Here is a 26,044-nt window from a genome sequence, read left to right on the forward strand (position 1 = left end):
AGAAGGTGGCTAAGCGCTTTGAAGGACACAGAACCATGGGGGTTAGGAGACGTGGGGACGGCTTTTTTTTTTTTTTTTTTTAACATTTATTTATTTTATTTGAAAAAGTTACACAGAGAGGAGAGGCGGCGGTTGGGGGCTGGGTCTTCCATCCACTGGTTCACTCCCCGGATGGTCACAACAGCCGGCGCTGCACTGATCTGAAGTCAGGAGCCAGGAGCTTCTTCTGGGACCCCCACGCAGGTGCAAGGGTACAAGGACTTGGGCCATCTTCTACTGCTTTCCCAGGCCATAGCAGAGAGCTGGATCGGAAATGGAGCAGCCAGGACTGGAACCGGCGCCCATATGGGACGCGGCGACCTTACCCGCTATGCCACAGTGCTGGCCCCAATGGCTACTTTTTCTGTAACCAGAGAATCCGGGAAGGCCTCTTGGAGGAGGTGATGTTTCAGCCGAGAGCGCAAGACGGGCGCCGTCCGTTGAGTGCTGGGGAGCAGAGGAAGTGCAGAGGGTTTTGAGAACAAACCCCTGTTGTCTGGAGGGAGAGCAGACAGAGGGGCCAGTGTGGCCGGAGCCCTGGGAGTCAAGGGAGCTGTGGTCAGCGCAGTCAGAGGGGGCTTGGAGAGGAGTCTGCGTTGGAGTTCCATGTACGGGGCTGTAGTGCCGGGGACCTCATGTTAATTTATTCCTGGGGTAAGGATTTAGGGTGAGGGGTCACGACGATGGTGTCTGGGGTCCACCGAGAGCCCAGGGTGTGTGTGGGGGTAGTCAGATCCTGGGTACCTTCCAGGGAGGAGGATTGGATGCTGCTGTCGGGGACCCAGGCTCGCTGAGGGGGTGACAGCTCGGCCACCGCGTGGGTCCGTGGGGGCCCTGGAGCCGGATACCGGTGCGCTCCAGGCTGCTGGGGCGAATCACTGAGAACTGCTCTTTCCCAGGAACTCTGCTACAGGGCGGTGCTTGGCGCATAGTAGGTGCTACAGCAGGCACTGGAGCCCAGTGGATGGGAGGGGCGTCGCTCAGGGTGTTCAGGAACTGGGGAAGGGGCAAATTCTTGGGTCTCCAGGCTGACGCTGGTCCCAAATATTAGTCCCTGAGACGGCCAGGCTAAGGGGGACCCCGCCCCAGTCCTGGAGGAGGCTGGGGAGGGGGTGGGAAGAGGAGACTTGATCCGCGGAGGTGCAGCAGCGGCGACTTAGAACTCCGAATCCAGTTCCTGAATTGGGTGCTCTGGGGATGTTCGGGGGGGGGGTGTCCCCCGCTCTGAGGTTCCGAGGACCAGAATGGGGGGGACGCGAGGGCGGTGGCGGGGCCTCCCCCTCCCGAGCCTCCGAGCTGAGCTGAGCACCCGCGGGCCGCTTCCTCCCACAGGAAACCGCAGGCGGCGGGCACACCCAGCCTGCAGGGAGAGGCGCCCACTCCTCGCCTGCCCGCCCCGGGGAGGCCCACGTGGGCAGCTGCGGGCCGCGCAGGGGGCGTGGCCGGAAGGCGGGGGCGTGGCGGGCGCCCCGAGGCCTCCGCCCACTTCCGCCTCCGAGTGCGCAGACTCGGGAAGCCGCCCAGACTTTTTGGCGGCTTTACGGGAGGCCGTTGGGCGCGCAGGCGCAGTGAGTCGCTGTGAGGCCCGGCGACGGCGGCGAGGGCGCCCCCATTTCACAACTCCCGGCTAGTGACCCCCTCAGCCTAACGCGGTATTCAGCATCTGAAGACGGCCTCAAGGACTTCGGCCTCACCCGAAAGCCTCCCAGATGTGTCCTTCCAGGCCCTGTCTGCCGCCGCTCACAGGCCCAGGGCCCTCCCAGCCCCGGTCTCCGGTCGCCACCGCCCTGCCCGGCCCCTTACTGACCCCTCGCCGGCCGCCGAGCCCCGCCCCGCGAAGACCCTGCACCTCCTCCCCTCCCAGCCCAGCGCGGACTCCCGCCGCCCGCCCACCGTGCCCCCGTCCGCCTGGATCCCCCTGAGCCCCCCGGGGTCTTCCGCTCCGCAGCCGCCTCCGACCCCTCCCCAGCCTCGGCCCCTCCCCGGCCGCTGTCCCCGGGCCTCATTGGCCTCTGGTCTCCCCAGTAACCGGACCACAACAGTGAGCATCCGCGTCAGGGACAGGTCCCGTTTTCCGGCAGGTAGCGCCCCGGCGTCCCCCCATTTCCCACCCCCCAGCCGTCAGGGGCGCCCCCTCCTCTCTAAGCAACCAGCCGGGGCTCACGGACTCCGAAAGTCCAGAGGACCCGTCCTCGCGGCGCCGGGACGCGACACGGAGCAGGCGGGAGGCGGGCCCGCCCGAGCGATGCCCCCTGCCCCCTCCCCTTGGAAGAAGTGAGACCCGGGCCCGCTCGGTGGCCTGTGGCCTGAGGGGGCCCGTGTCTGCCCCTACAGGAGCCCGGTCCTCTTAGGCCACGATGCCGCTGGGACACTCTGCGGGGAGCAACCGCTCCGAGGACGGCAGCGAGGCCTTGCCGGAGGGGATGGGTAATTCCTGCCTGTCATTCACGCCTCCGCGCCTGGAGTGGCGGGCCCGGGGCGGTGCAGGGGCGCCCTCTAGCGGCGGCGGCGGGGAGCGCCGACTGCGGGACCGGGAGGCCGGGCAGGCAGGGAGTGGAGTGGGGTGGGCTGGCAGGACTGCCGGCTGCAGCGGCTGGAGTGGAGCTGCGAGGTAGTCCCAGGCACTGCCAAGAGGAGAGAGCAGGAGGGGTATTTCCCCCAGGGGGAACGGCACGTGGCTAGGGCTGTGTTTCTCAGCCTTGGGGCGGGGTGGTTGTGGGGGGTGTTATGTGCCTGGCAGGGTGTGCAGCACATCCCTGGTCTCTATCTCGTAGGAATCAGTAGACTCTGCCTCCCTCTCCCCTACATGTCTCCCGACGCCACCACATATCCGTGGGACGGGACCGGACAGATGGGAGGGGTCAGGTCACATGGGACTCTGGCCTTGAGGGTCCTGCAGGTGTTTTGGGAGGCCCGTGAGCGTCAGATGGGTGGGGTCCGCTCCGAGAGGATCCTGGGGGTGCTGGTCCAGGGGGGGGAGGATGGAGTCTGAGCCCAGGGGAGGAGCTGACAGAGCGAGGAGGCCGGAGGATGGAGCTGAGGCCCGGAGCACCCCTAGATTCCAGGTCCTGTGTCTCAGCCCCAAAGCACTGAGACGCCTTTCTCGAGCGCCCTCTAGTGGGGAAATGAGTAAGTGTCCCAACCCCAGCTGGTCCTGGAGTTCGGGGAGTGTGAAGTGACCAGGCGGTCTGAGGGACACGGAGTCCCAGCAGGGGGGGGGGGGTGAGGCCCGGTCTTCAGTTCAGTTGCAGTTTGAGGGACCAGAATTCCCAGATCCTGGGCAGAAGGGGCTGGTGGCACAGACCTCTGTTGAGTCCCCTGTCGACCCCACCCTCAGTGGACTGGGAGCTGAGCCGCCTGCAGAGACAGTGCAAGGTGATGGAGGGGGAGAGGCGGGCCTACAGCAAGGAAGTCCACCAGCGCATCAACAAGCAGCTGTGAGCCAAGCCCCGGGGAGGAGAGGGTTAAAGGGGCTGGGGTTAGGGCAGGGGCAGCACCGCTGAGCTCTGCCCCTGCCCCCCCCCCCCCCCCCCCCCGGCCTGCGCAGCGAGGAGATCCGGCACCTGGAGGAGGTGCGGGCCAGGCTCCAGATGCAGATCGGCGTGGCCCAGAGCCAGGTCAAGCGGCTGCAGGACAACGAGCGGCTGGAGCAGATGGACCGCCTGCTGAAGTGCCGGGTCCGGGTGCAGGCCGAGGTGGACGAGCTGCAGGCGCAGACCAGGGCCCTGGATCAGGAGGTGGGTCCTGGGGCATCGTCACAGTCACGTCCCTGAGCCTCAGCTTCCTCATCTGAGAAACGGGGCCGTTGACAGCGTCCACTGATGGAGCTGTATTCGTGGGGAATGTGGGTGGTTGGGGCTTAGCACGGTCCCACACCAGGGGTGGGGGGTGGGTTAGTGAATTTGAGAAAGGTTCGCCCTTTGGAATTGCGGCCGTGCCGGCCCGGGAAGATGACGGCAGCGCCGTGCCTCTGCCTCAGGACCTTGTACTCCATGCACCCCTGATGCGCGCAGCTGGGAACACGCAGTTAAGGGCTTGCACGTTTTCCAGTTGGGGTTCTCCCTTCTACTCTGTCGAGGCCAGGTGCGTTCCTGCACATCCTCGCCTTGTTCTAGACAGGGGTTGGACAGCAGCTTGTCCTGGGGGCCCTGCATCCTTTCTTACCTCCACCGTGGCAGGTTACACCTGCTGCACACAAATCGGTTACCTTAGGGGTCTGGAGGCCGGAAGTCTGAGGTGGGTCAGGTCAGGATGTGGGCCCCGCGAGCTGTGCAGAGCCCTTCCCAGCCTCCGAGGCCACTGCACTCCCTGGTTCGGGGCCCCTTCCTGCATAGCCGGAGCCAGCAGTGGCCAGTGGAGTCACCCGGACGCCTGCCCCATCTCATCCTCCCCGACTCTGGCCCCTGGGATTACCCTGGGCCTGCTGGGTCCGTGCAGAAGGGTCTGCGTCCCGAGATCCTTGCACACAGTTCTCCTGGTGGCTTGAAGGAGCAGCCCGGCCAGAGGTCCCGGGGTGGGGGCGTAGGCATCTTTGGGGGGCTGTTACTCTGTCACCACTTGGTCCTCTGTTGTGAGTCTGTCTGGCGCCCAGTCTCACCCCGCTGGCTTTGGGAAAGTGGATTCTGACGTCCCCATGGCCGACGTGGGCTGTTCTTGGCAGTGTGCCGGCTCTGCAGGTGTGGGCCGCTTGAATTTCTCCCCTCAGGCTTTCCTGACCCAGGCCCAAGCAGAGCGATGTTCGCAAATGAGAAGTCTGGTCTGTTGAAGGGCTGCCTTTTAAAAGAACCCCCCCGCGCGCTCCTGACGGTCACCGTGGGAGTCTGGCGTGTGTGTGACTCACGTGTGCGCTCACGGCCGTGAAGCACGGAGACTGACACACAGCCGCCGGCGTCAGCCCCTTCACGGCTGCAGTCCATGTCCATCCCTGGCTTTTGGCCGACAGGAATGAAGAGCGGCCTGGGGGCAGGGGTTTGGGCCACTGGTTCAGGGCCTGCCTCAGAGGACCTGGGTTCTGTACCCGGCTCTGGCTCCTGGTGCAGACGACGGCTCAAGTGGTTGGTTCTCTGCCACCCACGTAGGAGACCTGGATTGCGTTCCCAGCTCCTGGCTTTGGCCTGGCCCAGCCCTGGTCGTTACAGACATTTGTGGGAAGGAAGCAGCAGATGGGAGCTCGCTCGCTCTCTTTCTCTGTCTCTCTCTCTTTCAAATAAATAAAATTTAAAAAAGAGGGCAACCAGAAAACATCTACAACAAACATCATATTTGATATTGAAACATGAAACAAGTTCTCTTTGAGATTAGCAAGAGTGACAGTGTGTCAGCTGGCACCATTGCTATCAGCATATAGTGGTGGGAGGGCCTGCCTAGTAGGGCATGGTGAGGGAAAGGAAAAAGAAGATTAAAAGATTAGAGAGGAAGAGTGAAACTGTGATTATTTATAGAAGCTACTGTGTACAAAGAAGGTTCTGAAGACTAATGCCAATTTATTAGAATTAGCAAGATACTTTAACAGTGTGCTAACATCAAAATTCATATACAAAGTCTCTTATGCTTCCTGTATCGGCAGAGGAACTTTGAGAAAATAAAATAAGACAAACATACAGCCAGCCGAAAGCCCTAGGAGGAAATCTAATAAAGAGTGTGCAAGGCCTCCTTGGAGTTACATTATAACATTTTGTGTATCTGCTGAAGATTTATTTTAGCTATTTGAAAGGCACAGTTATAGAGAAAGAGGAAGAAAAAGAGAGAGTGGGAGGGCTGCCATCCACTGGTGCTCCCTCCAAGTGGCTGCGACAACTGGGGCTGGGCCAGGCCGAAGCCGGGAGCCTGGAGCCTGGAACTCCAGGCACGTCTCCCACGTGGGTGCAGGGGCCCAACCACGTGGGTCAGCTTCCACTGCTTTCCCAGGTGCATTAACAGGGAGCTGGATCAGAAGTGGAGCAGTCAGGACTCCAGCTGGCGCCCGTATATGTGCCAGTGTGGAAGGTGGCAGCTTAACCCACTGCACCACACACTGGCCTCCGATTATAACGTATTGCTGAGAATTTTAAAGACGGTAACTAATGTGGCAATGTACCACATCCACGGATCGGCAGAGCCAGAGTTGTAGATTGTCAGTTGTCCCAAACTAATTTAGGCATTTGACGTGATTGCAAAAAAAAAGTTTTGGTGAGTGTAATTGACAAGCAGATTCCAAAGTTTATATAAAAGTGCAAAGAACAGGGGCTGGCGCTGTGGCACACCAGGTTAAGCCGTGACCTGCAGCGCCGGCATCCCTGCTGTTGTGCCTGGAAGAGCAGTGGAGGACGGCCCGAGTCCTTGGGCCCTACCCCAGTGGGAGACCTGGAAGAAGTTCCTGGCTCTTGGCTTCGGCCTGGCTCAGCCTGGCCATTGCAGCCATTTGGGGAATGAATAAGTGGATGGAAGATTTCTCTCTCTCTCCCTCTGTCTCTGTAACTGTCTTTCAAATAAATAAATAAAAAGAAAAAACAAACAACAATGAGAATAAAAGCACCAAGGTGAAGGAGCACTGGTGGGGGGTGCAAGTGGTCACACGTGTTCTGAAAAGCCCTTGCCTCCTCACCCACCCCCGCCCCCACTCTGTTAAATCTGGAGACAGACCTACCCACCACCTCTGACCAGGGCTGCGTCGTGTCTGCGTGGTCACCATCAAGGGCTCTCGGGGTCATCCTGGCACACTGGTGGGACCCGGCAGGCTACAGCTTGGCACCAGGTCACTTCTTTCTGCAGAGGGAGAGAAGGCAGGGAGACAGTGTCAGCACACCCTCCTCGGGCCGCTCACAGCGGGGCTGCAGGTGCTCTGTACCCAATCACGTTGTTTGCATGATAAACGTTGCCTGGAAACGCAGCTGACATTCTGAATTCACCCCAGCCCAGTGTGTTTCCATGGAAACAGTGCTGGCAGCAAGCCAGAGTGGTCTTTCCACAGTTTAGATCTGCTGTACCCCTCCCACCGAGAAGTTCCGGTTCTGAGCATCGGCCCGGGGCCGGCCTGTGGCCAGCGTGAGGCAGAGTGCTGGCAGGTGCATCTTCATCCCAGCCCTGACACCCATCAGAATTTGAATGAGTCCATCGATGTGGTGTATTTGTGATCCAACAGTATACAGCAGTGAGAAATGAAAGATCTTTGTCTCTCCTCTCTCTGTGACTTTTCCTTTCGAATAAAACAATTTTTTTTTATGAAACAATAATGCAAAGAGCTCCCTTAGAGAGAGAGCTTCCACCCACTGCTTCACTCCCCCAAATGCCCATAACAGCCCGGGTTGGACCAAGCTGAAGCCAGGAGTCAGGAATTCCATCCAGGGCCCAAGAAATTGAGCCATCATCTGCTGCTCTCCCAGGTGCATTATTGGGAAGCCGGATTGGAAACGGAGCAGCTGGGACTCCAGCTGACACTCGGGTGTGGGCTACAGCATGGCCTGCAGTGGTTTAACCTGGTCTGCTCCAGTGCCGGCGTCTGAGGACTTGATTTTTATCACAGCAACTGCTGAACACCCAGTTTCACAGACGTGACACCACAGAAAGGAATGTAGTGGAATCTGATGGTAGATACCACTACTTTGGGAACCACCTTAAGCTAGAGGTTTTTTTTTTTTAATTTATTTTATTTATTTGAAAGACAGAGTTACAGATAGAGGTAGAACCAGAGAGAGAGAGAGAGAGAGAGAGAGAGAGAGAGAGAGAGGTCTTCTATCTGCTGGGTCATTCCCCAGATTGGCCAGAGCTGAGCCAACCCAAAGCCAGGAGCCAGGAGCTTCTGGGTCTCCCACGCAGGTGCAGGGGCCCAAGGACTTGGGCCATCTTCCACTGCTTTCCCAGGCCATAATAGAGAGCTGGGACAGAAGTGGAGCAGCCGGGACTTGAACTGATGCCGGCGTTGCAGGCCTGGGCTTTAACCCGCTGCACCACAGTGCTGGCCCCTAAGCTAGCAGTTTATGTGGTGTCTGGACAAAAATCAGTATCCTCAAAAATCGAAAATATCCCTGTGGTGTTTGGTGTGATGTCTGGAGGTATGTTGGTGTCTTCCACGAGTTCATGGAAATGTGTATTACGAAAAAGCTATGCATGGGGCTGGTGCTGTGGTGCAGCGGGTAAAGCCGCGGCCTGCAGTGCTGGCATCCCATATGGGTGCAGGTTTGAATCCCAGCTGCTCCACTTCCGATCCCACTCTCTGAATGGATGGCCCAAGTGTTTAGCCCCCTGCATCCACGTGGGAGACAACTGCTCCTGGCTTCCGACGGGTCCAACTCTGGCCATTGTGGCCATCTGGGGAGTGAACCAGCAGGTGGAAAATCTTTTTCTTCCTCTCTCTCTCTCTCTAATGCTGCATTTCCAATCAATCAATCAATCATCTTTAATAAAAACCTATACATGGATTTGAATTATTTTTGGCATCAAAATAAACTCACCTTTTAATTCCACTTGCAGACTCTCTGAAGTCTCCTTATGCTATTTCACTGAGGTCTCTAACAAGGCACACAAACTGGGGTGGGTGGGGGCATCCAACAGCAAGGCATCGTCCCACAGTCTGGAGGTCTGAAGTGCAAGGCCAGGGAGTCTGCAGGTCTGCTCCAGGCTCCGCCCCTGGTGTCTGGTGCCCCCTGCCACGCAGAAGCGTCGGCCCCATTGCTGCCTTGGTCTCCACATGGCCGTCTCCCTGTGTGCACCTCTGTGTCCCAAATACCTTCCTGATGAAACAGCAGTCACATTTGATTAGGCCCCTGCCCAGTGATCTCATTATATTTTGTTATTATTTTTAAGGATTTATCTATTTATTTGAGAGGCAGAATGACAGAGAGAGAGGGAGAGAGGGAGAGAGGGAGAGAGGGAGAGGGGGAGAGAGAGAGAGAGCAAGCTTCCGTCTGCTGGTTCACTCCCCAAGTGGCCACAACGGCTGGACTGGGCCAGGTTGAAGACAGAGACCAGAAACTCCATCGGGGTCTCCCACGGTGGGGGCAGGGGCCCAAGCACATGGGCCATCTACCACTGCTTAGCGTATTAGCAGGGAGCTGGATCAGAAGTGGAGCAGCCGGGACTCGAACCAGCGCCTGTATGGGGTGCTGGTGTCCCGGGCGGTGGCTTTACCCACTGCACCACAGCGCCGGCCCCATGATCTCACTTTAACTCAGTGACCTCTTGGGGTCCGGCCCTGCCTCACTACCTACTTGTGCCTGCCAGCCTCCTTCTCCCAGGATCCTCTCTGTTGGTGGCGGTGGCAGGGGCTACGTCAGCAGGCGTCCTGGGACCTCAACCTCCCATCTCAGGCGTTTCCCCCCAAACACCGGGAAAGGAGGCAGGCTGGCCAAGCTCTGGGCTCGTGTCTATCTCCAGGCCAGTCCCCGAGGTTGGCCACGGTCAGGGCAGCATGTTAGCCTCACCAGAGCCACACAGAGAGTCACTGGGAACTGTCAGCTGGGCCACCTGGACAGAAGACGGCAGCCACGGCCGGGCACTCCCTCTCGCCCACACTGGCTGTGACAGACAGGAACCAGCCTCTTTCTTTCCAGATCCAGGAGTGGGAGACCCGGATCTTCACCCAAAGTAAGGACGTCATGGGCCCGGGGGTCGTCCTGGAGCAGAAGGTGAGGATGCAGCGGCGGATCAAGATCCTGGAGGACCAGCTGGACAGGGTGAGGGGCGGCTTCGCGGAGGGAGGGCCCCGGGGAAGCGGGCTGCTGGGGACCCAGCTGGGCCAGGCGCCAGCCACACTCTCGCGTCTGCCTCCCCCCGCCCCCCCCTCCCCCAGGTCACCTGCCACTTTGACATCCAGCTGGTGCGGAACGCGGCCCTGCGGGAGGAGCTGGACCTGCTGCGCATCGAGAGGAACCGCTACCTGGAGGTGGACCACAGGCTACGGAAGGTCAGCGGACTCCTCCCCAGGTCCTGCCTGCGGCTGTGCGCCCGGGGCTGCAAGGGCGGAAGTGTGGGAGGCGCCCGGCGCGGGCAGGGGCAGACTGGCAGAGAGCAGAGCCAGGCTCCAGGCACCTGCCTGGCCTCTGGGGCCCACTGAAGAGCCAGCCCATCCTCCCGCCCTTCCTCTCTCTCTCCCCCTGTGTGTATGAGTGATGGTGTTTTCGCCAGAGGAAGCCTATCACTGTGACTGTGGAGCTGTTTGGCGGCGCCTGGCGGGGCTGATGCGTTCGGTGCGGGTTTCCCATGGACGCCTCGCAGCTCTGCGAGGTGGGACCTGAACGCGGGAGAGCGTTCCAGGCGGCCTCTGTTCGGTGGTCCCAGCGCTGCCCTTTGCCATTCCAGGCCAGGGCCCCAGCACATGGGTGCACCTGGAGCCGCCGGCTTCCCGCGGCTTTGTCCCCTGACCTTGACGTTTCGGAGGCTTCCAGGACGCCGGCCGTGGCTGGACGACGTCCCGCCCCGTGGGTCCTGTCCGCTCTGTGTGGCAGCCTCAGCAGTGCGGGCACGGGGGGAGGGGGCGCCCGAGGCGGGCAGCTCTGATCCCCGTCCCTGTGGCCTGGTGAATACGTGGCCTGCAGTGTTCGGGCACGGGCCTTGCTGCGCAGCTGGTTCCCTAACCCTGTTGTTTGTCCGCCTGGGGGTGTGTGCATGGGCGGGAGCCTCCCCACCCCCCTTCCCACTGCAGTCTCGGGTAACAGGCAGCCCTGAGTGTGGCTACCCACCTTGACGTGCAGACTGTCCCTGTCACTCCTGTGAGCCCTTCCTTCCTCTGGGGCACCGGGAGGACAGGCTAGGCAGGCGGGACCTGCGCTGTCCCAGTTCCCAGGGACTCCTGGTTTCTGTCCAGTGAGGAGCAGGTGTCGGGAAACCAGGACACAGGTGCCCTCATTGCTCTTGGCTTCTCTCAAAGCCCTGAGAAACCACATGCACGTTTTATTTATTGACCTAAAACATTTATTTATTTATTTCAAAAGTCAGAGTTACAGAGAGAGGGGGAGAGACACCCACAGTGAGAGAGAGCTCTTCCATTCTCTGGTTCATTTCCCAAATGGCCACAAAGCCAGCACTGTGCCAGACTGAACGAAGCCAGGAGCCAGGCGCTTCCTCCAGGTCTCCCAGGTGGGTGGCAGGGGCTCAAGCACTTGGGCCACCTTCCATTGCTTTCCTAGGCCGTAGCAGAGAGCTGGATCAGAAGTACTGCAGCCAGACTCAACCGGATGCTGGCGCTGCAGGTAGTGGCTTAACGTGGTACACTACAGTGCCGGCCCACATGTGTATTTTTTTTTTTTTTGACAGGCAGAGTGGACAGTGAGAGAAAGAGACAGAGAGAAAGGTCTTTCTTTTGCCGTTGGTTCACCCTCCAATGACCGCCGCTGGCGCACTGCGCTGATCTGAAGCCAGGACCCAGGTTCCTCCTCCTGGTCTCCCATGGGGTGCAGGGCCTAAGCACTTGGGCCATCCTCCACTGCACTCCCGGGCCACAGCAGAGAGCTGGACTGGAAGAGGGGCAACCGGGACAGACTCCGGCGCCCCGACAGGGACTAGAACCCGGGGTGCTGGCGTCGCTAGGCAGAGGATTAGCCCAGTGAGCCGTGGCGCTGGCAACATGTGTATTTTAAAACGAGTTTATGTCAGTGCCTGTGATCCAGTCCAGCATCACTATTTTTTTTTCTAGAACGTTCCCAGTTTCAGCTATCTCCTTCCCACAGTGGGGACCCTGGCTCAGTCACCCGACACGTGCAGAATCGTTGCAGCTCCGCCCGCCCCACACCCCCAAGCCTGGGGCAAGGAAGAGCTCAGGGCTCGAGGCTCATGTGGGTCATGCTTGGTGCCCAAGGGGAGGGGTGTCTGCAGATGGAGCAGAGTGACCGCCTCACTGCCCCAGCCCCGCTGCCCCGTCCCAGCTGTCCCTGCTGCCCTGTCCCTACCATCCCCGCTGCTCCAGCCCCGCCGTCCCCGCTGCCCTGGCCCCGCTGCCCCGTCCCAGCCTTCCCCGCTGCCCTGTCCCAGCCGTCCCTGCTGCCCTGGCCCCGCTGCCCTGTCCCTGCCATCCCCGCTGCTCTGGCCCCGCCGTCCCTGCTGCCCGGGCCCTGCTGCTCCAGCCCCGCCGTCCCCGCTGCCCTGGCCCCGCTGCAGCTCTGCCCTTCACTGGCCCCCGCTTCCCTCTGCACTGGCTTTCCGTTTCTCTCTCTACTGATTTAGTTGCCTTTGTCCTCTGTGAACGTTAGCAAGGCTCCCGAATCACAGCTGTCCCTACGCAGACCTGGAGCCTCCTCCATCTCCCCCAGCCCTGTTGCCTCCTTTTTAACTTTTATTTATTTATTTATTTATTTATTTATTTATTTATTTATTTATTTACTGGAGAGGCAGAGTTACAGACTGAGAGAGGCAGAGGCAGAGAGAGAGGTCTTCCATCCGCTGGTTCACTCCTCAAATGGCCGCAACGGCCAGAGCTGAGCTGATCTGAGGCCAGGAGCCAGCAGCATCTTCCAGGTCTCCCACGCGGGTGCAGGGCCCCAGCACTTGGGCCATCTTCTACTGCTTTCCCAGGCCACAGCAGAGAGCTGGATCAGAGGTGGAGCAGCCGGAACTCGAACCAGTGCCCATATGGGATGCCGGCACTGCAGATGGTGGCTTCACCCGCTACACCACAGTGCCAGCCCATTTCCTTACTTTCTGATAATCCATTCTGGGTTTCTGTTTGCAAAAGTAAATGTGTACATGTGTGTGTGGAAAAAAATGGAATGAAAAGATAACTTTATTTTGCTGTTCATTTTCGAAATCCTACCTGGAAGTGTGTGTGTGTGCATGTACAAAATTCCCCACCTTTCTCCATCCTTCTCTTTCTCGCTCATTCTCGAGAATGCTTTTCACCCCCCGCCCCGGGCACTAATGTGGACGTAGGAGAGCAAGCAGTGTGGCCACAGGGCCACGGTTCAGCGACGCCATCCTGGGGAACATTCACGGGCAGGCGTTTCCCAGCCCCTCCACTGGCTCTCCCCTGACTGCCGACCTCCCGCTGCACCCTTCCCAAGCTCAGGGGTCGCCCTCGCGGGTGGGGCAGCGCGGGCTTGGGGAGCTAAGGAGCCGGCTTCTCTTTGGTCCTCCTCCCCGGCAGGAGATGCACCTGCTGCAGCACATGGTCAGCACCCTCATCCTCTCCTCCACCTCTGCCTACGCCATCAGGTAAGGGCCCCTCCGTGGCGTCCCAGTAGGGCGGGGCCTGGGTGATTCAGGTGCATCTGCCCGAAGGCCAAGGTCCCATTCCTGGGGTGTGCAAATGAACCTCATTGGCCCCCGTGGCTCGTGGCTCCCGGTCTGCAGTGAGTAAGTAAGGCTTCCTTACCCCGTGGCTAGTGCAGGGCCAAGGGAGATGAGGCAGAGGCAGGGCACCCAGCAGGCGCTGGCGGAAAGGGACGGAGACTGTCCGGCCACTTCAGGCGGGGACGCTCTGTACAGGACGGAGCTACCCTCAGTGCGGGCTTCTCTGGCTGACTGTGGCTCTCAGGGGCTCCAGGCTCTGCCTCTGCCCCTCTCCCTGCCTCAGCCCCGTTCCCCTCCTGCTCCCCACGCGTGGTTTCTGGGTCTCTCCCTCACAGGGAGCGGCACTGGCTCTCCCTCGGCCGTCCCTGGCACCGGAGCCTCAGCCCTCACTCCTACTGAGGTCCAAAGTGCTCCCCCCCCCAAAGGAAACCCTGGCACTCACTGTCCTCCCTCCTCTCCCTCCCCTCCCCGAGGCCCGGCAGTCCCCAGGCTCCTTCCTGTCCCTGGGGTTTGCGTGTTCTGGACGTTGCACGCTGAGGCAGGCACACAGTCCTTGGCTGTGGCCTTCGTGTGGGCCTCTTTCCTGAGGCCCATCTACCCTCGGACCACCACGGCTCCGATCTAGCCTCTCATGTGGCTTCTCTCTCTCCAAGTCCACGGAGCACCTGCGGGCTCGTGCTTAGCGATTCTCAGTCCTGATTCTGCAGGAGGGACTGCGGCTGGCCGGGCTGTACGCGGCCAGCCCCTCGACTCTGCCTGCTTCTGCACCGTGAACTGCCATGCAGGGCGCAGCTGGGCAGCTCCAGCTGGTGAGGGAGGAGGGGGCAGCCTGTGTCCCCTGCACTTTGCTAGGTGACTAGGGACGGTCGCTTCCGGTCTCTGAGACTCTGTCCCTAGGGCTGCCCTGGAAATTCAGCCGTCTAACGCACACGGCCCTCCCCTGGCGCCTGGGGAAGCTGGGTTTCGTCTCCCCTGCGCCTTGGTGTCGTGGAGCCTAAGGCCCTGGAGGAACTGAGTCCTGATTCCGGAGGCCTGTGTTGGGGGTGGGGGAGCTGCCTCCCGATTGGGCTAAGGTGGCCCTGGCAGGGTGAGGAGCTGGAACTCTGGGTGGAGACGAGAGCTGGCGTGGCTGGCGGCCAGAGGCCCTGGGGAGCCTGGCCTGCTGCCTCGCTGCCCAGCCCTGCGGCCTCGACGGTGACCGTGGCGCTAGGCTGGAGTAGAGACTGCATTTTCAGCAGTGCAGGGCAGGGATGCATGGTGAGCTGCGAGTCAGGGCGCCCCCCGGTGCCCCCAGAGGAACCTGCTCAGGTGGCGACGTGCCCGGCCCGCCCATGCCGCCCTCATCGCCCGCGGTCACCTTATCACCAGGCCACCTTTCCCCAGTTTGGGGTCATCGCTTGCTCTGTCGCCTTCACCACCTCTCACCAATCACAACAGTGTCCTGGCTCCCAGAAGCCCCCACGGTGCCCCGCAGCCACGCCCTCTCATGGGCCCTGCACCTCTGCCCTGACCCCGACCCCGGCCCCATCCCTCTCCTAGAACCTAGATCGTTCTGCCCGCCCCTGTGACTTCTGGCCGACCCCACGCCCGCCCCTACAACCCCAGGCCGACCGCTACCCAGCCTGCAGTGGCCCTGACCCAGGCTGGCCTCCCCCAGGGAGGAGGCGAAGGTCAAGATGGGCATGCTGCGGGAGCGCGCGGACAAGGAGGTGGCGCAGAACGAGACGGAGGCGCAGGCGCTGCGGCGGCAGATAGCGCACCTGGAGCGGCTGCACCGCTTCCTCAAGCTCAAGCACGACGAGCGGCAGCCGGACCCCGCCATCCTGGAGAAGCGCGAGCAGCGCGGTGAGCCCGCGCCCGGCGGCCCGCGTGCGCCCCGCCGCCAGCCGCCGTCCGGGACGCCGACCCAGCCGCTCCGTCTTCCGCAGCCCGGGAGGAGGCCGAAGGCCTCCGCAAGACCTCCCAGGAGAAGCTGGTGCTGCGCTACGAGGACGCCCTGAGTAAGCTGTCCCAGCTCACCGGGGAGAGCGACCCCGACCTGCTGGTGCAGAAGTACCTGGAGAGTGAGTAGGGCCCGGGCGGGGCGGGAGGCCGGACCGGGGCGTCGCGGGTGCAGCCCGCGCGCCCGTCTCCCCCACCCGCCTCCGGGCCGACGCCTGTGTCCTTCTGTCCCGTGACGAGTCTGTCTGCCCCGTCTGCCCGCACTTGTCGCCGTGGCCCGTCTCTCCGCCTTTGCGGCTGGCGTTCTTTCTCCGTCGCTCTGCCTGCCTTGGCCGACGCCCCCAAGTGGAGGAGCGCAACTTCGCCGAGTTCAACTTCATCAACGAGCAGAACTCGGAGCTGCAGCGGCTGCAGGACGAGATCAAGGAGGTGAGGCCGAGCGCGGCGCTCCTCCCCTCCCGCCTGCACGCCGCCGCGCACGGCGCCAGCCTCCCGCCCCGGTCCCGCAGGTGCAGGAGGCTCTGGTGCACGCGCGGGTCAGCGAGGAAAGCCGGCACTCGCAGCAGCAGACGGAGCGCGAGGTGCTGCAGCAGCGCGTGGACGCCGTGCGCTCCGAGTGCGAGAACCTCGAGGCCCGCTGCGCGGAGCTGCGCGGGCAGCTGGAGAAGCTCAAGACCGGTGAGTGCGGGGCGGGGCCTCTCCCCGCCTGGACCTCTGCCCTGGGGGCCTTCCAGGGAGGCCATTGTGCTACCAGTCCACCCCACAGCCACCACTCCACCCACCCACCCATCCATCCACAGCCACCCCTCCACCACCCACCCACCCATCCACCCCACAGCCACCCCTCCACCACCCACCCACCCATCCATCCCACAGCCACCCCTCCACCACCCACCCACCCACCCACCCATCCACCCACCCACCCATCCACAGCCACCCCTCCACCACCCACCCACCCATCCATCCCACAGCCACCCCTCCACCCACCCACCCACCCATCCATCCCACAGCCACCCCTCCACCACCCACCCACCCATCCATCCCACAGCCACCCCTCCACCCACCCACCCATCCATCCACCCACCCATCCATCCCACAGCCACCCCTCCACCCACCCACCCATCCATCCCACAGCCACCCACAGCCATCCCCCACCCACCCACCCAGGCATCCACCCAGGCATCCACCCACCCATCCATCCCACAGCCACCCATCCATCCATCCATCTATCCATCCACAGCCACCCCTCCACCCACCCACCCACCCACCCATCCATCCATCCACAGCCATCCCTCACCCACCCACCCAGGCATCCACCCAGGCACCCACCCACCCATCCATCCCACAGCCACCCATCCATCCATCCATCTATCCATCCACAGCCACCCCTCCACCCACCCACCCACCCATCCATCCACCCCTCCACCCACCCATCCATCCATCCATCCACCCACCCACCCACCCACCCATTCCCCCACCCCCACACATCTACCCATCCTTTCCCAAGTGCCCGGCAGTGGGCTTGTTGGGTCCTAGTGTGGGCGCCTGTTGGTGACTGCTGGATGCTGTACGCTGGTTGCAGCCCCACAGTGAGTCTGGGCGTCCCAGATGCTTCCCACCCTCCCTGGCGCTTCATGTTGGTGGCTGTGTTGATTCCAGCCACTTGAACATGTGAATGGTACCTCTGTGAACTTGTGTGCCCCTGATGACTGACGGTATCCACACCTTCTAGGCCAATAGGCTCTCTTGGGGTCGTTCCCATTCAATCTCGTGCGCTGGGCTTTTGAAACCATTGGGCTCTGGCCAGCGCTGCGGCTCAATAGGCTAATCCTCCGCCTGTGGTGCTGGCACCCTGGGTTCTAGTCCCGGTCAGGGCACCAGATTCTGTCCCGGTTGCCCCTCTTCCAGTCCAGCTCTCTGCTGTGGCCAGGGAAGGCAGTGGAGGATGGCCCAAGTGCTTGGGCCCTGCACCTGCATGCAGGAGACCAGGAGGAGGCACCTGGTTCCTGGCTTTGGATCAGTGCAGGGCGTGGCCATAGCGGCCATTTGGGGAGGGGGAGGGTGAACCAATGGAAGGAAGACCTTTCTGTCTGTCTCTCTCTCTCACTGTTTAACTCTGCCTGTCAAAAAAAAAAAACAAAAACAAAAACAAAAACAAAACAAAAACAAAAAACAAAAAAACACAGACAAAAAAAAAAACAGACAAAAAAACTGTTGGGCTCTTTGTCCTGTTACAGCTGAACTGCAGGAGTTCTTTGTAAGTCCTGGGTTTGGCGAATGTTTCCTCCCATACTATAGCTTGCCCTTTTCACCTTTCTGTGAAAAGCTCGGGGAGTTTGTTCTTTTCCTGCTCCCACAGTGAGGTCCTGAGGGTGGGACTTGATACGGGAGAGAGGTTTACTTGGCTTGCGGTTGTGGGGTTCAAGGGCGTGGCAGCAGCATCATGGCAGGGGCACTGGTGGAAGGGAGCGATGACGAGACAGGAAGTCAGGGGCCAGGCCCACCATTTTTCTTTTTCTTCTTTAAAAGGGTTGTTTATTTATTTGCAAGCCAGAGTTACAGAGAGGGAGGGAAAGACAGAGCGAGAGTGAGAGAGAGAGAGAGAGAGAGACAGACAGACAGACAGACACATCTTCCATCTACTGGTTCACTCCCCAGATGGCAGCAGTGGTCAGGGCTGGGCCAGGCGGAAGCCAGGAGCCTGGGACTCCATCCGGTCTCCCACATGGGTGGCGGGGACCCAAGCACTTGGGCCATCCTCTGCTGCTTCTCCTAGGCCATTAGCAGGGAGCTGGGTAGGAAGTGGAGCAGCCAGGACTCGAACCAGCGCCCATATGGGATGCTGGCATTGCAGGTGGCAGCTTAACCGCTATGCCACAGTGACGGCCCTGGATTTTCTCTTTTTATTGCCAATGTGAAATGCTGTGCTGGTTTGCAACTTTGTCTTTCTTTATTTTTTAAAGGATTTATTTATTTTATTTGAAAGGCAGAGTTACACAAAGAGAAGGGAGAGACAGAGTCCTCCATCTGCTGGTTCATTCCCAAATTGGCTTCAACAACTAGGGCTGGGCCATGCTGAAGCCAGGAGCCAGAAGCTTCTTCTGAGTCTCCCACATGGCCCCAGTCCTTGGGCCCAGCTTCTGCTGCTTTCCCATGTGAATTAGCTGGGAGCTGGATCAGAAGTGGAGCAGCCGGGTCTTGAACAATTACCCATATGGAATGCCGGCACTGCAGGTGGCAGCTTTACCTGCTATGCCACAGCGCCGGCCCCAGCTTTTTTTTTTTTTTTAAAGATTTATTTATGTATTTGAGAGAGAGAGAGAGAGAGAGAGAGAGAGAGAGAGAGAGAGAGAGAATCTTCCATCTGCTCATCTGCTGATTCAATCCCAAATGGTAGCAGTGGCTCGGACTGGGCCAGGCTGAAGCCAGGAGCCAGGGGCTCCATCTGGGTCTCCACTGTGAGTGGTGGAGGCCCATGCACTTGGCCATCATCTGCTGCTTTCCCAGGCCCATCAGCAGGGAGCAAAGTGGAGCAGCCGGGACTCAAACCAGTGCTCTGATGTGGAATGCCAGCATTGCAAATGGCAATTTACTCCTCAAATGGCATAAACCCCAGGGCTAAGCCAGACTGAAGGCAGGAGCCAGGAGCTCCATCCAGGTCCCACATGAGTGCAGGGGCCCAGGGATTTGGGCCATCTGCTGGTGCTTTTTCCAGGCCATTAGTAGGGAGCTGTATCGGAAGTGGGGCAGCTGGGACTCGAACCGGCGCCCATATGGGATGCTGGCACCGCAGGGGGCAACTTTACCCGCTACTCTACAGCGCTGGGTGCATCCCATGAACTTTTTAAAGTGCCCTTGTCTGAGCAGGCCGCGTGTGGGTCATGAGAAGTGACCTATAGGTCCCCAAGGTCGTGTGCACCTGGGGTCATGTGTTGGGAAAAGCGGAGACGACAGCCCTGGAGCCGTGCGGCGCCCTCACTGCCTGGCCCGTGGGTGGGCACTCCCCGGGGGTCGCCCTTCCTGTGGTGCCTTCCTGCTGCCCCAGCAATCTCTGGCCTGTCCCTTTGGGTCTCTGCGCCCACGGAGCAGGGCAGCGCGGTGGCGGCGGCGCCATCCGTGACAGCCGCCCGCGCTAATCCCAGACATCCAGGTGCTCTTCACCAAGGCCAACTGCGACCGCAGCGCCATCGACGACCTGCTGGGCGTCAAGACGCACCTGCGGGACCGGGACCTGGGCCTCTACCTGGGCATCATCGAGAAGCGGCTGATGCAGTTCCTCACGGTGCAGGCCTTCCTGGACACGCAGGTGCTGCGGCGGGGCGGGGCCTGGGCGGGGCCCAGGGCTGAGGGGGGGCTGGGGCGGGGCCATGCCGGGCTGGGGGGGGCCAGGGTTGCCTGGGCCAGGGAGGGGTGGGGCCCAGGGCTGCGCGGGGAGGGGGGGGCTGGGGCGGGTCCATGCCGGGCTGGGGCGGGGCCGGGTTGCCTGGGGCCAGGGCGGGGTGGGGCCGGGCAGGGCGGGAGGGCGGGGCGGAGCAGGGCCGGGGCGGGGTGGGGTGGGGATGGGCCCGGGCACGGGCCCCGCTTACCCCGGCTCCTGCTCCCCAGGGCTACACGTCCCTGGGGGATGCAGCCCTGATGGTGCTGGGCCAGAGCCTGGAGGACCTGCCCAAGAAAGTCATCCCACTGCAGCCCCCGGACAACCTGTGAGGCTCAGGGCGTGGGGGCGGGGCTTCCTGGAGACAGAGGCGAGGCCTGGGGGCTTTGGGCCAGACGGCGACGGGAGGGGGTGGCCATGGGTTAGGAAGTGAAGCGGGGGCCTCCAGGGAACCAGAGGAGTGGGGGCTCTAAGGAGCTCATGGGAAACTGGCGCCTTAGGTGTTTCAGAGTGGGGCGGGGATCTCCGGCGTTTTGCGGTCAAGAGTCTGGTCCCTTCCGTCTCCTCTCCACTCTAGGGAGGACCCCCCAGGGCTGGTGGTCAAAGATGACCACCCGATGAGCAAGGAGGAGCTGCTGAGCCAAGTGGTGAAGTCGGTGAGAGCTGGGAGCCCCGGGAGGCGCGGCAGAGCCCCGGCCCCGCCCCCGCCCCTAGTCTAGCTCACTGGCTTGACAGGTGGAGCTGTGAGAGCCGGCCCCGCCCCCGCCCCGCCCCCGCCCCATCCCCGCCCCCTGGCCCAGCTCACTGGCTTGACAGGTGGAGCTGCAGGAGCCGGCCCCGCCCCCGCCCCGCCCCATCCCCGCCCCCTAGTCCAGCTCACTGCCTTGACAGGTGGAGCTGCGGGAGCTGGCCCAGGAGCAGCAGCAGAAGGAGCTGGCGGAGGCCGTGAAGAAGGAGGACAGCACCCCCAGCCTGGGCTTCACCGGCCCCCGGGGCGCCAGCTCCGGCCTCTCCCTGGGGACCCCCAAGAAGCCGGACGAGGTGCCGGGGTCCATCCTGAGCCAGAGGACGAGCAGAGGCCGTGGGACGAGCTCCATGAGCCGCGTCACGTTCGGCGTCCCTGACCCCAGCCTCGGCCAGCTGTCCAGCAGTGCCTCCTTTAGGGAACGCAGCTCCAGCACAGCGCCAGGGACCCTGGTCAGCACCAGCGCCAGCGGGGCCCCGGGCTCCAGCCGGGCCTCAAGCCGGGGCCGCGTAACCTTTAGACCGGTCAGCTCCAGCAGCTACCTGGGCTCCACTGGCTACGTGCAGTCCAGCAGAGGCCAGGAGAGCTCGGGGAGCAGAGGCTTCAGTTCGGGCAAGGGCCAAGCATCCAGCACCGGCCGTGCCTCCAGCACCGGCCCCAGCTCCTCCGCCAGCAGAGACCCCCGGTGCTACTACTAGGGCGCCCGGCCCGGCCCTGCCCCTGGCTCTTCGCAGGGTCTTCTCTGCCTGTCTGCTTGCCTGGGGCCCTGCCTCTCCGTCTGTCCCCAGCTGTCTCCTGCGCGTCTCTGGTCCTCTCCAGTTTCATTGCTTTCTGCCTCCCAATCCCCCAGGCTCAGTCTCCGGTCCCTTGTGTGTCTTGTCCCCGTCTCTGCCCCCGTTGATCCCCTGCCTCCTGCTCTGCTCCCCCGTTTCCAGCGCTTTCTTCTTTGTCTCCCAGCCTCTCCTGGAGTCTTGGGTCTGTCGCTGAAGTCCCTCCTTCCCCACCCTCCCCAGGAGCCCCCCAGGACCTACCAGATGAGCTGTGCCCTAGGAAATAAAGGTCACAGCCTGGCGGCAAGCATGTCTCCCACGCGGGTGCAGGGGCCCAAGCACTTGGGCCATCTGCTGCTGCTTTCCCAGGCCACAGCAGGGGGCTGGACTGGAAGTGGAACAGCTGGGACTCGAACAGGCGCCCATGTGGGATGCTGGCACAGCAGGCGGAGGACTAACACACCTCCCCCATTCTCCCTCCATGATTCCTAAAGCCTCCGCCTGCATCTGACGCGCACCGCCCCCTTCACAGGCATTGGTCAGAGTGGGTCACCTGACCTGATGTGAGCCAGCAGGAAGCCCGGCTCCCTCTGTCTGGGTGGGGGAGAGGGAGGAGCCCCGTGAGCCCTGTCGAGGGCCAGGCCCCTCGCCCTGCCCACACTCAATGCAGTCAAACCCAAGCAGACCCTGCCCCGAGGAGACGGCGGTGAGCATCCTCCCCAGGACGGAACAGCAAGTGCGTCACAGCCTGGCGGGAGGTGGCCCTGGCCTGGGACAGCACCGGGTACCTTGGCCCTCGGCAGCCGCGGGCGTCTGTTCTGTAAAGCATGGGGTGTTCACGCCACACCTCCACCACCCTCCCACATGCTCTTAGTTTTAACAAAGTTTTGTTTGAAAGGCCGAGTGGCAGAGCTCTTCCATCCACTGGTTTGCTCCCCAAATGTCCACCACGGTCAGGGCTAGGCCAGACCAAAGCCAGGAGCTCCATCCGGGTCTCCCACGTGGGTGCAGGGCCCCAAGCACTTGGGTCATCTGCTGCTGCTTCCCCAAGCCATCAGTAGGAGGCTGGATGGGAAGTGGAGCAGCCGGGACTTGAACCAGAGCTCAGATGAGAGATGCTGGCGCTGTGTGCTGGCCTAACCCGCTGTGCTAGGACACGGGCCTGTGCCATAGACCGGGCACAGTAGCAATGCCGTGGGAATAGTTGTTCTGTGGTATTTGTGGGGCAAGAAAGCCAGTCTGCTCATGCGCAGTGTCCTGCAGCTGTTTTTCTGAAAGTTGGACGTGCGGATGCAGGGGGCTGGCCGCCCGTGAGGACGAACACTACGTCACCTTCCTCACCTGTCCCCTGGGACCCTGGAACCCGGCACGGTCACGCCAGGGCCAGCTGGCAATTGTGTAAGGACTGGGTCTTCGGGAGAGAGCATCCCGACCCGAGGTGCCGCCAGGGCTGCGGGGTGAAAACCGTCCCCACTGCGGCCTGCGCCCCCGAGGGCTGGATGAGCTGCCCTGGCCCGACCCTGGCCCGCCCCCCGCCCGTGCCCTCCCAGCTTTCTCACCCCACAGCAAACTCCAGCAGATGGTAGCGCATCCTCCTTCAGCTTAAGGACACCCAACACCTCTGCTCAGTGCAAGTCCCCGGGGCGGGTGTTTGGCACAGAGGACGCCGCCCGGGACGCAGGCATCCCGCGTCCTGGGTCTCAGTCCCCGCTCTGCTTCCGCGTCCTGCGAACGTGCGTCCTGGGATGTGGCAGGTGCCGGCTCGACCATCGGAGCTAGCAGGACGCTGGATTGACAGTGGAGCAGCTGGGTTGGGATGCGCACATCTCTGATGTGGGACGTGGGCCTCCCAAGCTGGGACTTAACCACTGGCCCGCCCGCTCTCCGCGGGCCAGGGCTTTCTCGTGCAGGGAAGAATCACTGGACGTGGTCACCACTGCTGCGGTTTTGGGGCACCCCTGCAACCCTTTCACGCAGGGCGCGGCCTTACTCGGCTCCGCCGCCAGGGGCGCCCGCGCCGCGCCGGGAACGGCTCAGCCCTGGCCGGCCTCGGACGCTGCCAGCCCGCGATGTCCTGCTCCCGCCTCGGCACGGGACGCCCGGATCTCGAGCAGCGTTCCCGGGGCCGAGCCCTGCGGGGGACTCGGGGGTCGAGAAGGCGCTGGCTCCGCCAAGACCCCCGTGCATCCTTCCTTCCGTCCACAGCGGTCACTGAATGTCCACCCCGTGTCCCGCAGAGGCCCCCGCCTGATCTACACCCGGGCCGAAGGACAGAGAGAACTCGACGTCGCGGCGCTGTCCGCACAGCGCAGGCACCGGCCCGCAGCTCCGGACGTGGCCTCGGTGCGGGAGCGGTGGCCGTGAGCAAAGTCAGGCCTCGGCCGGGCCCCTGCACCCACGTGGGAGACCCGGGTGGGGCTCCTGGCTCCTGGTTTCGGCCTGGTCCAGCCCTGGCCGTTGTGGCCATCTGGGGATTGAACCTGCGGATGGAATCTCTGTCACTCTGCCTTTCAAATAAATGAATAAATTCAAAAAATTGATAAAGTAATAACTTCAATTTAAAACAACAAAAGTACAAAATCAGGATAAAAAAAGAGCTGTGCCTGGCCCTGTCCCGCCCCTGGGGGAGCAGATGCTGTGATGTGAGGGGTTTGTTTTGCTCTTTCCCTTATTTTTAAATAATAATAATATTATTATTTTGCTCTTTCCTTAAGGCCAGAGCTCATGAACTACAGCCCAGATGCCAAAGCTGCCTGGGAGCTGAGATGCTTTTACAGTTTTAAATGGCTGGAAAAAATATTTAATTTATATTATAATTATATAACATTATAATATATTAATAATTAATTAATTAATATATATTATATTATAATATATAGACAGTTCATGCCACACAACCTCTGTGTGGGGTTCATGCTGTCAGCACTTGGACGTGGTTTAGCTGTGGACAGTGGGCATGTCCACTGTACGAAGTTGCACCCAGGTTTTTATTTTTTTTTCCAAGATTATTTTCAAGATTATTTATGTGAAAAGCCGAGTTACAGAGAGGCAGAGGCAGAGAGAGAGAGGTCTTCCATCCTCTGGTTCACTCCCCAGATGGCCGCAATGGCCCTGACCCATGCATGCTTCCTGTCCCATGTCCTGGGCAAGCTGTGCTGATAGCAGCTGCTAGGTACTCAGGGCCGCACACCCTGAGTTCTGTTCCAACTTTCTCATGGCTCTTGTCTTCCTCCCTCCTGCCCTCCCTCCTTCCTTCCTTCCTTTCTCTGTCTTTCTCTCTTTCTGTCTCTGTCTGTCTCTCTCTTCTCCCCAGGCAACAGAAACTATCTATTTCGACATTTTCCCACTCTTCCAACTATGGGCCCTCCTGAGACTCCGGGCATCCCCACTGGAACAATGGTTAGAGTCTGGTCGGAAGCTGCTCCACTTCCGATCCAGCTCCTGTTAAGGTGTCTGGGGAAGCAGCAGGTGGTAGCCCAAGTGCTTGGGTCCCTGCACCCATGGGGGAGACCAGGATGCAGTTTCAAGCCCCTGGCCCAGGAAGGTTCATTCTCTCTCTCTCTCTCTCTCTCTCTCTCTCTCTTTTAAATAAATATGTCTGTAAAAGAAAAAAAAAGTCTGGCTGTTCCTTAAATCTTGTAAGCAGGTTATGTGCCATCCCCCACACACTGGCCAAGGTCAAGGGCTTTTGGGGGGCCTAGAGACCCCCAGAGAGGCTCTGGGGAAGCTGTGGCTGTGCCAGTGGGTGTCGGTGATTTTCGTCCCTTGCTGGAATCCAGAGCAGCCCGTGGAGGGGCGGCACCTGTAGCCGACACTTCTGTGTTATGGAAGAGACAAACCGTGCCAGAAGGTGGAATGAGTGGGGGCTGAAAGTGCGTACAGAGGCGGCACTGCTGTCGTGGGTGCCGAAGGGGGCAGAAGCTGTGGCAGAGGAGGGAGAATGGTTGTTTACGGTGACCTGGATGGAATGGGGGAGCAACGTCTCTTCCCCATTGGGCATGGCCACCGAGCTTCGTCATACACCTTGTCAACATTTTCTTTTTAAAGATTCATTTATTTGAAAGGAAGAGCGAGTGAGAGACAGAGAGATCTTCCATCTGCAGGTTCACTCCCCAGACGGCCACCGTGGCCAGGACGAAGCCAGGGAGCCAGGAGCTCTGTCCACATTTCCCACACGGGTGGGCTAGCCTCTGCTGCCTCCCTCCCAGGGTGAGAGAACCACCCTCCGCCCTCTGCCCTTTGGGGTGTGTGGATTTTATTACGCCTGTCTTGTGTCAAGTTGGAGTAACTCCACGAAGGAAGATTCAAGCAGGTGTGGTCCATCTCCCAATCATTTGGTGCATTTTGAGAATGAATTAGTGAGGCACCTGTGGACATTATATGGGAGTGCCTCCTGTTTTATTAAAACAAATGAGATAAGTGGTACCAGCTTAGAATAATTTAAGACTGGCAGGGGTTGGCGCTGTGGCATAGCCGGCAAAGCCTCTGCCTGTGACATTGGCATCCCATATGGTCTCCAGTTTGAGTCCTGGCTGCTCTTCTTCTGAGCCAGCTCTCTGCTATGGCCTGGGAAAGCAGCAGAAGATGGCCCAAGTCCTTGGGTCCCTGTCACCCAGGTGGGGGATCTGGAAGAAGCTCCTGGCTTCAGATTGGCACAGCTCTGGCAGTTGTGGCCATTTGGGGGAAGGAATCAGTAGATGGAAGACTCTCTCTCTGCCTTTTGGATACATACATAAATCACCAGGGGGTCTGGTGATCTTCATGGGACCAGAGCCGTGGGCACAGGGACTTTGTGAAGTGATACAAGGAAAAGACAAGGGCTGCCTTCCTCAGGAGCTGAGCCGGGGTCGGTGATATCTACCGGCTCTCTAGAGCCAAGGGTGGTCCACGGAACACTCGTGCAGGGGCTGGGACAACCCAGCGTCCTCGGACCGGGCTTCTTCCACCTGGAATGTTGTCAAGGTTTATCCACGCTGC

The 26,044-nt window shown here is 60.8% G+C and overlaps 1 protein-coding gene and 1 long non-coding RNA gene across 3 annotated transcripts; one reads left to right on the plus strand and one right to left on the minus strand.

Annotated features, from left to right (window-relative positions):
• Positions 1-47: 47 nt before the first annotated feature.
• LOC138846658 (uncharacterized) lies at positions 48-925 on the minus strand. The gene is made up of 2 exons (XR_011384192.1): positions 784-925; positions 48-486 (listed from the first exon to the last, which is right to left on the minus strand). It is a non-coding gene; the product is annotated as an uncharacterized lncRNA (long non-coding RNA).
• Positions 926-1,666: 741 nt separating this feature from the next.
• Positions 1,667-21,374, plus strand: ODAD1 (outer dynein arm docking complex subunit 1). 2 transcript variants are annotated; one of them, XM_070063127.1, is made up of 16 exons: positions 1,667-1,807; positions 2,065-2,120; positions 2,374-2,466; positions 3,377-3,476; positions 3,587-3,776; positions 9,567-9,689; positions 9,806-9,919; positions 13,091-13,158; positions 14,894-15,081; positions 15,165-15,299; positions 15,524-15,606; positions 15,687-15,855; positions 19,320-19,483; positions 19,783-19,880; positions 20,130-20,208; positions 20,444-21,374. In XM_070063127.1, exons 3-16 carry the CDS (start codon positions 2,397-2,399, stop codon positions 20,993-20,995), a joined length of 2,133 nt encoding a protein of 710 aa, XP_069919228.1. In that variant the 5' UTR covers positions 1,667-1,807; positions 2,065-2,120; positions 2,374-2,396; the 3' UTR covers positions 20,996-21,374. The 2 variants fall into 2 exon arrangements, with proteins under 2 accessions (XP_069919228.1, XP_069919229.1); XM_070063128.1 differs by lacking the exon at positions 1,667-1,807 and having other exon boundaries at positions 1,981-2,120; positions 9,830-9,919.
• Positions 21,375-26,044: the final 4,670 nt, after the last annotated feature.

This window comes from Oryctolagus cuniculus, chromosome 18 (genome assembly GCF_964237555.1).
Source record: "Oryctolagus cuniculus chromosome 18, mOryCun1.1, whole genome shotgun sequence".
In the NCBI taxonomy this organism is placed as follows: domain Eukaryota; kingdom Metazoa; phylum Chordata; class Mammalia; order Lagomorpha; family Leporidae; genus Oryctolagus; species Oryctolagus cuniculus.

Bases quoted from the DNA above. Each gene is read 5' to 3' on its own strand.
- ODAD1 (XM_070063127.1), top strand. From the start codon at position 2,397: ATGCCGCTGGGACACTCTGCGGGGAGCAACCGCTCCGAGGACGGCAGC. The intron at 9,690-9,805 runs GTGAGGGGCGGC...CCCCTCCCCCAG, and splicing joins TGGAGGACCAGCTGGACAGG to GTCACCTGCCACTTTGACAT. The intron at 15,607-15,686 runs GTGAGGCCGAGC...CCGGTCCCGCAG, and splicing joins TGCAGGACGAGATCAAGGAG to GTGCAGGAGGCTCTGGTGCA.